Source organism: Takifugu flavidus, unplaced genomic scaffold (genome assembly GCF_003711565.1).
Source record: "Takifugu flavidus isolate HTHZ2018 unplaced genomic scaffold, ASM371156v2 ctg559, whole genome shotgun sequence".
In the NCBI taxonomy this organism is placed as follows: Eukaryota; Metazoa; Chordata; class Actinopteri; order Tetraodontiformes; family Tetraodontidae; genus Takifugu; species Takifugu flavidus.
In genome coordinates, this window is record NW_026622173.1 from 1 (window position 1) to 12589 (window position 12589).

Below are 12589 nucleotides of genomic sequence, written 5' to 3' on the forward strand. Positions count from 1 at the left end.
AAGTGGGTTAATATTTACTAATGTTAGAAGTCATAAAGGGCAACGTCGCAGCTGTATTTGTGTGGTGGAAAATAGCACCACACCCTGTCCTTTGTCTGTGGTTGAGGTGAGCTAGTTAGAAACCTTGATCCCTATTCTGTCAGCGGTTGCACGTGTTTTCTCGGCGAGTAAAGTTTCTGCAAAATGTCTACCTGGAAATTCACAGTGATGCACTGGTTCACGGTGTGTCTGTGCAACTTCGACCTCTTGGTCATTTGTACTTTACCAGTATGAACTGAATTGTATGAATTGTCCAGTATTTCACTAGGGTTTGAGTTTTATTAAGGAACTCAAGGGTTTGTGTTGCAGCTTAAGGTTCGTCTTTATAATTTAGGTCAGGAAAGGGTCAAAACTCTTTATCTGCTTATAGTTCAAAAACAAGTATGAGAAAAAACAGTTCCTGATTTTAAATTTAAACTCCTCAGTGGTTTTATTTTCTAGAGTTCCTTGAAAGTAGAGGAATAGACGGCCAGTGGATGGGAGTAGAAGAGTAACAAGTCAAGGTCCTGGGAAAAATGTAATGGTGAGTAACACAACCTGAAAGAATAAAGCAAAAACTGGAAAACTGAAAACCGGTCTTCACCTGTTTTCTTATCTGTCTCTGTAAAGTGCGCCCATCGATACCAGCAATGGGTCCCAGTTGCCTTTGTGGCTCACCTATTGACAGGCCAGTGTTACCTCTTAGGAGATGACCTGCAGGCACAGGTCCAGACGCAAGACAAGACGTGGAGGAGGGTGGTTTGTGACTCTGAACATCTCAGCAATTTCCAGAACAACCACCATTGGTTTGCATATTGCCAACAGGGTCATGGAGCATCTTTTGCTAAGGATGGCCAGTCTCTGTTATTCGGAGCACCGGGGGCATATTCTTGGAAAGGTGAAGACTGATTTTTTGATAAGGACATCTTAAATGAGACATGTTTTCATGTTTGTGAGGGTCTTCAGGCATCAAAGTTTGCATGTCATTCTAATATTTATAATAATTTTATGTGATTTGATGATCAACATCCGTGTCAGCAGCACCCTGCGAGTTACACCGGATAAAATAGACATCACTAAGGAACAGTGTGATAAACGTACATGGTATGGTATAAAACACAAACGATAACAGGAAGCACCTTTGATCGGGTGTTCTTTTGCACTTGTACAGTTATTTTACAGCTCAAGCGTGTTTTTCTTACATATCACACCCGGAGTCTTTCAACCCAAAACTGAGCAAGTCTTCTATTTGATTGACTGAAGATGCAACTTAATAGGAGTAAAACAGCTGTGAAGTGATATTTAAAAAATGCATTTACATGATATCTCTTCAAGGCTGCTTAAGTGAAGCGTCTGCTGCATCCACATGCATAATTTTCTCCCCTTTGCAGTACTCAATTACACTTTTGAGGCTGATATTAGGAAGAGCAATGTCAGGCTTCCTCCCAGAGTGGGTTTTCTGGGGGTTCCTCGAGGGAAGCTGGAGCTGCCAGGGCAGGATATGGAAATCTGTACTGACATCAAGCTCAGACTCCTGGTACTCTTTTCTTGTGTTACAAGACCCATCATCTGGTTCACAGACAAAGATGACTATGACCACTTCTCTTGCAGCGGGATTTCAAAGACCGGCTACACTCTATCCCCGTCTCAGTTACTATGTCTCTGGGGAGTTCCACTCAATGGACCAGTGAGCAGGTTACACCCATACTGGACCGCTTTCAGCCCAATAACAAGGTCTCAGAGGTACACAAATCTTGACCATTTAACTTTAGAAAGCGCCTTTGTCCACAAGAGCATATTAAAATCTTTGAAAGAGTAACAAATGACCTCTGGCCTGTGTGTTTTTGACAGATCACCCTCCTAAACAGAGGCTGCGGCAGCGACAACATTTGCCAAAGCAACCTCCATCTACAGTATGACTTCTGCTCCAGACAAACAGAAAATGGCAAAAGCGTGTTCAGATCGCTCAGCGGGTAAGACGAGGCACCACAAGCCCAATGGAACAGATCTACAGCTGAGGATGATTGGACGCTCTGTCCTTCTGTCAGAGAGGATGGTGTAGCAGTCATCACTCCAACTGAGGAAGACATCGCTTTGGAGCTGACAGTGACCAACTGGGGCGGGGATGACGCCCACCAAACTCGCTCAATCATCAGTCTGCCAGACACTCTCCGTTACTCTGATATTGTCAGCACAGCTTCGGTGAGTGCCGGAGGATTTAGGAACCTTTGTAAGTTACCAGAGCGGACGACATGGCTGCATCTGTAAAACCAAATCATCTTTCATCACCCTAGGAGCCAAAGGTGGACTGTACAGTCAATGACAAAGGGACTCTAATAGACTGTGGACTGGGAAACCCAATCCAGAGAGATGCAGAAGTCAGTCCCACAGAATTTCCTCACCAGTTTCTCTTCTATCCTCACTTTCTTCTTCCTCCCTGTAGGTTACATTCTGTGTGATGCTAACAACATCAGGCATCTCTTTGAGTACAAAGGCTGTGAATATCACTCTGCAGCTTCAAACGTAAGTGATCAGAGACCGGCATAAGTTATTGATCACTGAGCTATACTCTACATGAATGTGAATAATCTTTCAGAACCAGCAGGCAGGACTTAAAACCAGTTGAGGCGGTGGCCAAAGTATTTTTTGAACTAAAACTGCAATTATACGGGTAAGTGTGGCGTCATTACCTCATTGTTTGTCATTTAATAACGTAAATGAAATGTTTTCTTTCATTGTTATGTGCTTTTTGGAGGTCATAGAAGTCAAATGTGTTTTTAATTATCTGAAGATGCAGAACAAGATCTTCAGATGCAATGTAATATGCAAAACTGATAATGAATTTGAGGTTGAGCTTGCAAAAGGTTCATTTTGTCCATCAGATTAACTAGGCCATCTCAAGTGTCCTTTGGCCAAAGCTTGGAGGGTAAGAGCACCATAAAATCGGCAGAGGATATCGGAGCTGCAGTTCAGTATGAATTTAGGGTAAATCATCTTTTCCTCTACTTTTTCATGCAACATATTAGGTTTACATCTGAAGCAAAAAGTCAAACCACGCTGTGATGTCTTATTCCGGCAGATAACAAATTTGGGTAGATCACTGAAATCCTTCACTAATGCTTCACTGAACCTCTTCTGGCCAAAGGAGAATTCTGCTGGGAAGTGGCTTCTGTACCTGAGTCACACCAGCAGTAAAGGTGTCCAGTCTGTGCCCTGCTCGCCTGTAAATGAGATCGATCACCTTAAAGATGTAAAGGTACCCAACACCTCTGCCTATTACTCAAACTGTTTTACACAACACTTCTGACCTGTTACTGCTTGGAATCGAGGGTTGGCGAGGACCCTCCAAGAAAAAACGTGAAGCAGAACTTGAGGCACTGACGAGCGGTGACTTCTTATTTCTCCTGACAAAAAGGAAATACAAAATGCTCGTGAGAAAGCTTTGAATTGCGTTTATTCTCATGGATTGGTGTGTGAACGTGAGCTTCAGATTGTGTTTTCTCGCAGACCTGCACAGATGGACTGAGGTGTGTGGAGATCTACTGCCCCCTGCAGGGTCTAGACAGTACTGCGATGGTGGTTCTGCACTCTCGTCTCTGGAACACCACATTCCTGGAGGTGGGAGCTGACCACGCTTTCAAGTTATTTTTCCATCATTGAAAACCTGTGAAGTCTTAGCTCTCTGTTTCAGGATTACAGCTCATTTAATTATTTAATGATTACCGTGGATGCGACACTCAGTTTGACAAACTCTCCAGAAAACACTGGGCTAAAATCTGACAAAGCACACAGGTAAACACCAAAGATAGTAAAATCACACTCAGCTGCCTAACTGTGGGGAATAATTATTCCTATATTCACTTGAACGTCAACAGGTAAAACTGACAGTATTCATGGAGAGAGAGATCGAGTATTTCACCAAAGTCGCCTGGTGGATCATCTTCCTCACTGTCATTGCGTTGCTTTTGTTGCTGGCAATGATGGTCTTCTTGTTGTCGATGGTAAATGAAATCATTTCTTAGTGGAGGCTTGAACATTGCATTCATTTCAGCTATGCTGATGCACATATTAAAACACCAAGTTATTTAACAACAGTTACTCCATGTTAAAGACGGCCCTCCAAACTGCTGCAACATAATATTCTAAATATTGGCTACAAACATATACATAATTATTTCTATGTTTTCTGTTTGATCAGCGTGGATGTATCCACTGGCCAACTGGAACCAAAAACCCCAAGCTGAGGACCCAAACCAAGAAACTCTCCATCTTAAAGATGGGTTTCCTGAAGAAATTTACTTTTTTTTAAAAAAAAAAGAAATTGAAGTAGAAAATATCACTTGTTTATTACCAAAAAACTGTTACAACATGAAAAAGGCTGTGCTATATTTCAATGTATGAGGAAGGTGCGAGAGGTGGGAAGAGATGGGGGAAAAATGTTGAGAATGAAACTTGCTCAAAATAATGCTGGTGTGTCCCAGCAAAGCATTTATGTTATTATGAACCAGAATTAACTAAAAGTTTGCTTTAGTGTGTTTAATAAAAGGCTAAAAACGTACCTTTTGTTTTGTTACAGATTTTCCCAATAATTTAAGTTTATTTGTAAGGCAGCCGTTAATAAGTTACTATGTATATAGTAGTAAACAGACATTTGGTTGAAAATGAACAGATGCATCCATTAAACACAAAGGAAATTGAAACATATGAACTGTCTAAACCACATAATTGTTTGTCAAACCATTGGCCTAGATTATAAATTAAGCGAAAAATGTTCAACTATTCTTTATATCCACTGGACGTCTGGACATCTGCGGACATTGGTCTAGTATTAAAGCACTGTGTGGCTAGCTTTATAAGAATCTTTTATGTGAGCTGATTAGACCACAAAATAATAATAATTAATAATGCAATCCTAGTTTATCATTTGTTTAAATAATTCTGCACATCAGGATGTCACCAGACTGATGGACGGCCTATTAGATTAAGCCACATCAAACAGACCTACTGGTTCCAGTTCAGGTTCAAAAACTGCTGCTTAAGCACAAATGCGTAATTGTTGGTGCTGCAGTACAATTTTAAAATGTACTGCAGCGTGTATGTTCTCTCCCTCATGGTAGATGAAGTCATTACACACTTGTTTTCCACTTCGCTTAAACAGACTTGTATATTATGTTCTTTGAATTTTAAATCTAAATATTTTTGTGCTGAATGTGTCTATTGTCTTTCTAACCCCCCTCTATTGCACCTCTTCCTCTCTCTACCAGTTGGGTTAAAGGAAACAGGGTCATTTCATGGTTTCTGCCTCACCACACTTGCCTCAAGGAGAGAGTTCGTTCATTCTTAATATTATTCTATATTAAATACATGTAATTATTAGTAAATTAGTTTAAAATAAATTGGTTTGAAGTGTAGGTGATCTTATTGGATGTGCTAAAACACAAACCAAAATCTCTTCTAAACATAATTTTTGGGTTACTACTGTAAATTTCTGGTTGGCGAGTCAGGGAGCTAAAATTCAAATGAATTCCTTCACCATCAAAACTAAATACTCTCAGATTTAAGAAAAGGGGAAATGTCATCACAGTGCTTTTACTTTAAAAACTTAAAAACTCTGCTTCAGTTTTCAGAGGTTGGAAAACGAGCTGATATCACTTCCCCTGTGCTCTTACTGAGAACCAAGCACACTGTAATGAAACTGTTTCCTTCATCTGATCATTTGAGCAGCACCTTTAACCCGTGAGACGCGACAGGCGCACTAAGTAGAGAATGCTGATTCTATTTTATATCCTCCTCTTTCCTGTCAGATTTGGGGGTAAGTAACCCAGGAAACTACATTTTTTTTACTCATTAGTTCCAAGAATCTGCTCTTTGCTCTGTCATTTTGGAGAGATCAAACACATTTTCCTATGTTGGGTGTATTATTTGCCTTTACAGGATGCACAAAAAACATCATTGAGACCAAGAATGTAACTGTTGGAGAGACTGTGAGACTGAAGTGTCCCCGCAAGACGGCAGAAACCCACTTATGGATCAGAGTTATTCCTGGAACCTTACCTGAACTCCTCGGAAAATCACTTGAACATACAAAAGATTCTCACTTCACAACCAAAATGGAATCAGAATCATTTGTTTTGGTTATTAATAACCCACGTGTGGATGATACTGGAGTTTATTTCTGCATGAAGGGGCAAAGTGCATTTTTGAAAAGAGTAGACCTAACAGTAGTAGGTGAATATCTGCTGGTTTGGACATAGTTCATCTTGGAACATCACAGTTCATTTATCAGAATTCATTTGTGCCTAATTTTGTCTCCGAATCCGAAGGTGATGGTGTCCCCACGGCTCATCCCTATGATCCGACCCCTGGAGAATGCTCCGTGCTCCTCCAGTGTCCCGTCCTCTCTGACTCCGAGAACCCAACGTCTCTGGATGACCTCAACAGCCGCTGCTGTGGCTCCAGATCTGTTGGGCCATTTTTCAGTTTTCATTGCAGAAACAACGTGGAAGTGGATGAAAACAACTTAAACAGATCCAGAAACAGCGTCTTCAGTAACATCTGCTCTTCTGGAGATTTGTGTTGTTCCGTAGGAAAATGTGAGCAGACATGTGGGAACTGCTCAGAGCCCGAAATTGAAGGTAAAAGTTGATTTTTACATTCTACTTCCTGTATTTCAAATTGGCAATAAATATGCTAATTATTTTAATTTTATGATTTCAGTGAAAATTAAAGATGGCCATATAAGCTCCATAGTTTTATACACACTCGGTGCTGCTGTGTCCGGTGGTCTCATCGTCCTTTTTATTTACCTGAGGACTGAGCAGAAGAATAACCTTTGTGGCTGTTGCACTGGTAAGAAACACGTCTCTAAATGTCTTAAAGTTACTTGAGAAGCATTTTGGGCAAATTTACTTCCCTTGTGTACTTTTCTTTCACCAAACAGCTCGTTTTACTCTGCTGTTTTTATTTCTCTTATTTTTAAAACAGCTGCCGTACTCAGTTGCACAACAGGCGCGAGTGACGAGGACACTCAGCCCGTGAGGATCAGAACAATCAAAAGCGTTATAGACGTGTAAATACTGATTTTTCATTAACATGAGATTTTTCCCTGTGTCTGCTCAGACAGAAGAGGAGATGTGTTATTCTGCTGCAGTCTTCACCAGGAGCAAAGCTCAACCAGACAGAGGTCGTCTCAAAGACAAACAGTCTACTCTGAAGTGAGGACCCCCGTTACAGGAAATTAATGCAAATGTAGGAAACACATTGTTTATTAAGACAATTCAAATAAAATTACACACAGATACAAATATGGCGACGTTATCGCTCAGCTTTTCAGAGTTTTAAGAGCTGCTTTGTATCCATAGGAGGCCCATTTTAAAATTTAAAATTGGTCTGGTCAGGTTTGATCAGTTCTGCTCCTCTCAACCTGAAATTGTTTCTTAATATTGTTCATTGTATTATTGTGATTATTGTAGATTTTTCTTTTTAGCACTTTTGGTGTTTTCATTTCTATATTGTCTATATTTCTATATTATACTCTGCAAAGAACTGCTGTAAAAGTCCGTGTTGATCACTGCAATCAACAGGTAAAGACATGATAAACAGCCATACATAATGTTAATAATAATGATTGTCCATGTTTTCTCCCAGACCAGTGAGGAGCAGGATTTGGTTTACGCCATTCCAAACATTGCTCGAGAAAAAATCCGTGAGAAATGATGATACAGAGAAGGAAGAAAGAAGCATCTACTCTGATGTCAGGGAATACTCTGGAGGGGCTGATTAAGGCTGACTTCTACATTATACTTCATTTTACCATATTTTTGGTCATTTTCCTTCATTAACAAATGAAATGTGTGCAAAGAGATGCTGTGTTTTACGTATTTAACTCACTGTTAACTAAATGCCATTGTGAGAAGAATTATTGTTGTTATTGCTATTATCATTTAAATGCTATGATGAGTAGATTTAGAGTGTTTAAGGAATGTTGTTAAGAAAAGGAATGTGTGAATGTTTAAACTAAGTGCTGGAGCTGTTTATATAACCAGCACTTAGAGATACCCTGTTCGAAGACAAGGAGGTCGTAAAGATTGGAAAAGTAGTTAGGAAACAAGGAATCGTGAGGTCCTGATTGTCATAAATCTTGTATGCACCAAATAAAAGAGGCGAGCGAGCAGCAGACGAGCAGAGTTGACAGAGGAAGCTTGAACTGCTACTCAGCTCTACCTTGCAAGGACTCCAGTTGTTTGTGTGGTTTGTCTGAGTCTTAACATAAGAGTAAAGAACAGCGCGGGTGACAAACAATACACCCTCACACCATGCCTCTCGGGGGCAGCAGGGGAAAGTTGACTGTACCTAAAGGCAAAACTGTGCTGATGTTATTGTGACGTTGTGGCAGGACGAGGAACGACTCAGACTGAGCAGATGGTTTAAACGTCTTTATTCCGCATCCACCAGACAATACTAAATGGCGCTTCGAACAGTGCATCTAATGAAGGACTAACCACGCCCATCACCCCATGCATCACCTGGGTGTGAGATACACCCCTATGTGTCCGCCACAATGTAACTCAGTTTAACGCCTGCTTTGCCGTACCTTGAAGTATCCACTGATAACTAACACATCATCAGCACATGGTGAATATTTAAATGGGGGATTGGTGACAAATGGACCACCCCAACGTTTCCCTAAAATGGTGTTGTTGTTGATTCAGTTCATTCACAACAAAAAAAAACTGTTTAAGTTGCTTTACGACCACTTTAATGAGCTTTGAGGACAAAATCAACTACAATAAAGGGTCATTTTTTGGGGTTTTGGGTTTTTTGGCATACCATCTCATAACAAAAATAAATGACAATAAAATGAAAATTCTATATGAAAACGGATATAATGAGTTTGGTAAATATATACTGTATTTTATTTATTTATTTTACAGTAAACCAGTACTTAGTTCCCCTCAGACTGAAACTTAGATTCTCGCATCATTTCCTGATGTGTGCACATTTGCCATTCTGCTCATTCTGCCCACATTTATAACCACATGTCTACAATCGTTGCGGTTTTTTGTTGCAGAGTGATTATTCAGAGTCACCACTCACACATTAGGTCCACAGCAAAGACGCATCCATTTTGTCATCCTGGGCGAAATACCTCTTGAATGATTTTCTTATTTCTTTCTATTTCTAAATTTCACATTCAAAGTCTTTTCAGCCTCTGACACCAGAGTAAATGCACTCTGGGGGTAACTCCCCCTTTGCTGCATGCCTTTTCTTTCTTGAGGGGAAATTCAGCGTTAATAGCTCTCTTCTCTCAACTCGCCATCCTGAAAATAATCAACACACGTTAAATCTCCAATGATGACGTGTAAATCTGAGGCGGTGTCCAAAACCAACCCCTATACCCTCTATAGTGAGGAACTCAATGTATCCACTGTGACACAGCACCAGTGCGTGTTTGATATTTGTTAATTTGTAGGGAGAAAATAAAATTACTCCAGCACTGATGTCGATGTGGTACATAGACATTAAGTGTCTGCAAACTTTGGCTGCAACAAATATAGTGATGCATTTGGGCATTTATGGTGATATCTAAGCATATCTTAACTGCAGCGCCCCCTAGAGTCACTCCGCCTCCTCCTGAAGACTTCCTTATTTTTGTCAAAAACCAATGAATGAGAGAAAACAGGGGTTTGGTAAAATGTAAAATATGAATAACAATCAATTGTGCACATACAAATTAAGTTCACCTTGATGTCATTTACCGGTATTTGAATTTTACAATAAGTCTCAACCAGTTCTATTATCTATTATATTAACACATTTCTATCCAGGAAAGCTCCTTCTCAGCAGCCTGTGAGGTCACAGCTCACAATAACATCAGCCAACAGGAAACTTGAACCCTCATTTGTCTCGTTTGGCTTCAATGTGGAGCACGGCTTCCTGGGGCTGGACTGTGAACGCTCTGTTGCCTGTGTGTTGTGTGTGTGTGTGTGTGTGTGTGTGTGTGTGGTGGTGTGTGTGTGTGTGTGTTGGGGGTGGGGGGCAGTCTGTGAGAGGTTCTTCCACAGTAGTTTGATTACTGCTGAATTTCTACATATGATGTCACAGCCCCATTTCCCAGTTCCCTCCTGTCCCTCTGCCCCAGTAATTTTCCACTCTCCTGCCTCTGCTCCACTCTACCTGCCAGCCACTCCCACCCCGTCAGCTCAACGCCACTCACCTGCAAGCACAGCTGCAGCTTATTCCTCTCAGTCTTTGCCAGATTGTTCTTCTGCTTTCATGCGAGACTTTCCAGCGTTGTTTCCCTGCGATTACCCGTTACCGACCCCTGCCTGTCTTCGTTCTGCCTGTCTCCCTGTTCCCCGGACACACTTACCTGCTTCTGCCCCCTGACTACGACGCCTCAGGTCTCTGCGCCCCAATACCTGCTCACCTGTTTACTGACTTCTCTCGCCTGGTCTTCGTCCGACTTCTGCTCACCCTCTCTGCTCCTCTCACATGTCTGCTTCTCGCCTCCCACTCCTGCTCGCCCCATGTCTACTCGTCAGCATCCTCTCCTGTAAGCCCCTTTCGTCACTCGTGCCCGCTGTCAGTGGAACTGCACGGTTCCGAGGATTTACATCCTTCCCCCTTGGTTCCGCATTCCGGCTCTGCACGACCCACTCCCCGAGCTGCAACCCATAGACTTTGTGCGGGCCCGGAGCCTGAAGAACGGACTATTTCTGTGTTTCCTTGTCTGCCTGAGTTCCTGTTTGCCCGTGTGTTAATAAAAGTCATTACCACGGTCCAGTTTTCCAGAGTGCTGCTTTTGGGTCTTAATCGCACCCGTCACATATAAAGATAAAAGAAAACTAATTGACAGATTCTTCCAAAGTCTGGTGTCCTCAGTGTTTGACCAACAATGAGTCTTTGATCTGATTTGTGCGTCTCATTTATATGATAATCTTTAGTATTTCTCTGGTCATCAGGTAGTTTCTGCACTGCCAAAATTCTAAGGGTGAATTCATGCTAAATAACCCGTCCTGTAAATATTAAATCCACTCAAGGTAATAACTGTTTTTGCCAGTTTCCTGTTGTATTTTGTTTTACTGCATGTCAACTGTAGAAAACCGGACCTGAACATGAAAGAAACCTTGGTGCTGCTGGTGGTTTGTGTTCCAAAGACAGTTGATTATTTCCACTGTTGTTCACAGTAGTCCAATCAGAGGATGGTGTTTCTGCGCCCTCCCATTTGATACGAGTACATAAGATGGACATTTTTGACATTTCAGCCCATCTAACCGTCTCCTTAGCTGGATTAGCCAAACATGAGGTTTATATTTTATCTGCTGAGCCTCCGACTCGTGCGTAAGTATATACAGTCCTCTTTTATTCCATTTTTATTCAACGTTAACACAGAATAGTGCCCATGTTACTGCATTGGCTGTTTTCTTTAGGTGGGGTGGATGAGCAGCACTTTGAGATGAAACGTGCTGATGTTGGAGAAAATGTGACTCTGACTTGTGAACGCGAGCAGTCTGGAGAGCAAACAATGTTCTATTGGATCAGATTTGTTCCTGGAAGCCCACCTGATTTCCTGGGAGTCACTTATTATTTTGACAAGGTTCCAAACAATTCCTCTCATTTTATTTGTGAACAAGGGCCTGGCACGTTTATGTTGCATATTCTGTCAGTGACTCCACATGATGCAGGATTTTATTACTGTATTAAAACTACTTTTACAAGCCTGACATTTTTCAGGGGATATTTCTCAGAATTCAAGGTAAGAATGATGTAAAATAACAATTTACATTCATATTCTTTTAAAATGTTAGAGGTAAAGATAAGATATCTTTATTTCTGCCACAGTGGGAACTTTACATGGCTGCAGCAGCAAAGTCTGTGATTCAGAGCGATAGATTTGACAGAAACCCGACATGTTTCTTGTCCTATTTCAATTTCTCAGGGACGGAGCCTGATGTCAAAGCCGTAATCCAAGTGCCTCCGTCTGATTCGGTGCGTTCAGTGATGCTGCAGTGTTCTGTCCTCTCTGACTCTGAAAACACAACCTGCAGAACAGAGCGCAACGTGTGCTGGTTCCAGTCTGGACCTGATGCATCTTATCCCAGTGTCTTTGCTGCACACGGAGGCAGCCAGGATGGATCCAGGGTGGTGTCAGAGGTGGCGCTCCACAGAAATGGGAGAGCAGCAGCTCAGAGTTACTGGGCTCCTCTGATGCTGGGCCCTTTTCCTGCGCTGTGGCCACATGTGGGGAGTTTTTCTTTGGAACCCTCAACTTCAGGACTGCAGGGGTCTTAGATGAGAACACTATATTGGTGGTTCTGCTGGCTGCTGCTTTGGTTGTAAGTGTCATTGTAAATGTCTGCCTGGTTTGGATCCTAAAGGGCAAATCTTCGAGCTGTTGCGAGGGTACGTTAAATGTAAAATTATTTCCCATTATTGTTCAGTGAGAATATATTCAATAAAATACCTTCTGTAACAGCTGCTTTTATTTCTCTTATTTTTAAAACAGCTGCCGTACTCAGTTGCACAACAGGCGCGAGTGGCGAGGACACTCAGCCGGTGAGGATCAGAA

At 41.6% G+C, this 12589-nt stretch overlaps 2 protein-coding genes across 4 annotated transcripts; both read left to right on the forward strand.

Annotated features, from left to right (window-relative positions):
• Positions 1-1409: 1409 nt before the first annotated feature.
• Positions 1410-3825, forward strand: LOC130520850 (integrin alpha-6-like; the record flags this gene model as incomplete). The annotated part of the gene is made up of 11 exons (XM_057024571.1): positions 1410-1555; positions 1630-1761; positions 1870-1991; positions 2067-2220; positions 2313-2396; positions 2462-2541; positions 2615-2689; positions 2901-3003; positions 3098-3274; positions 3526-3636; positions 3710-3825. Coding segments are annotated over 11 exons (1289 nt in total), but the record flags the coding sequence as incomplete, so codon positions are not given.
• A 1490-nt stretch (positions 3826-5315) lies between these two features.
• Positions 5316-8079, forward strand: LOC130520851 (uncharacterized). 3 transcript variants are annotated; one of them, XM_057024574.1, is made up of 7 exons: positions 5316-5830; positions 5953-6246; positions 6342-6653; positions 6769-6867; positions 7003-7052; positions 7138-7232; positions 7666-8079. In XM_057024574.1, exons 1-7 carry the CDS (start codon positions 5785-5787, stop codon positions 7799-7801), a joined length of 1032 nt encoding a protein of 343 aa, XP_056880554.1. In that variant the 5' UTR covers positions 5316-5784; the 3' UTR covers positions 7802-8079. The 3 variants fall into 3 exon arrangements, with proteins under 3 accessions (XP_056880554.1, XP_056880552.1, XP_056880555.1); XM_057024572.1 differs by having other exon boundaries at positions 5321-5830; positions 6736-6867; XM_057024575.1 differs by having other exon boundaries at positions 5323-5830; positions 6736-6867; positions 7138-7266; positions 7666-7713.
• Positions 8080-12589: the final 4510 nt, after the last annotated feature.

Excerpts from the sequence above, each read along its gene's own strand:
- LOC130520851 (XM_057024572.1), top strand. The coding sequence starts at position 5,785 with ATGCTGATTCTATTTTATATCCTCCTCTTTCCTGTCAGATTTGGGG. Across the intron at positions 6,654-6,735 it reads CTCAGAGCCCGAAATTGAAG|TGAAAATTAAAGATGGCCAT; the intron begins GTAAAAGTTGAT and ends TTATGATTTCAG. Across the intron at positions 7,233-7,665 it reads GACAAACAGTCTACTCTGAA|ACCAGTGAGGAGCAGGATTT; the intron begins GTGAGGACCCCC and ends GTTTTCTCCCAG.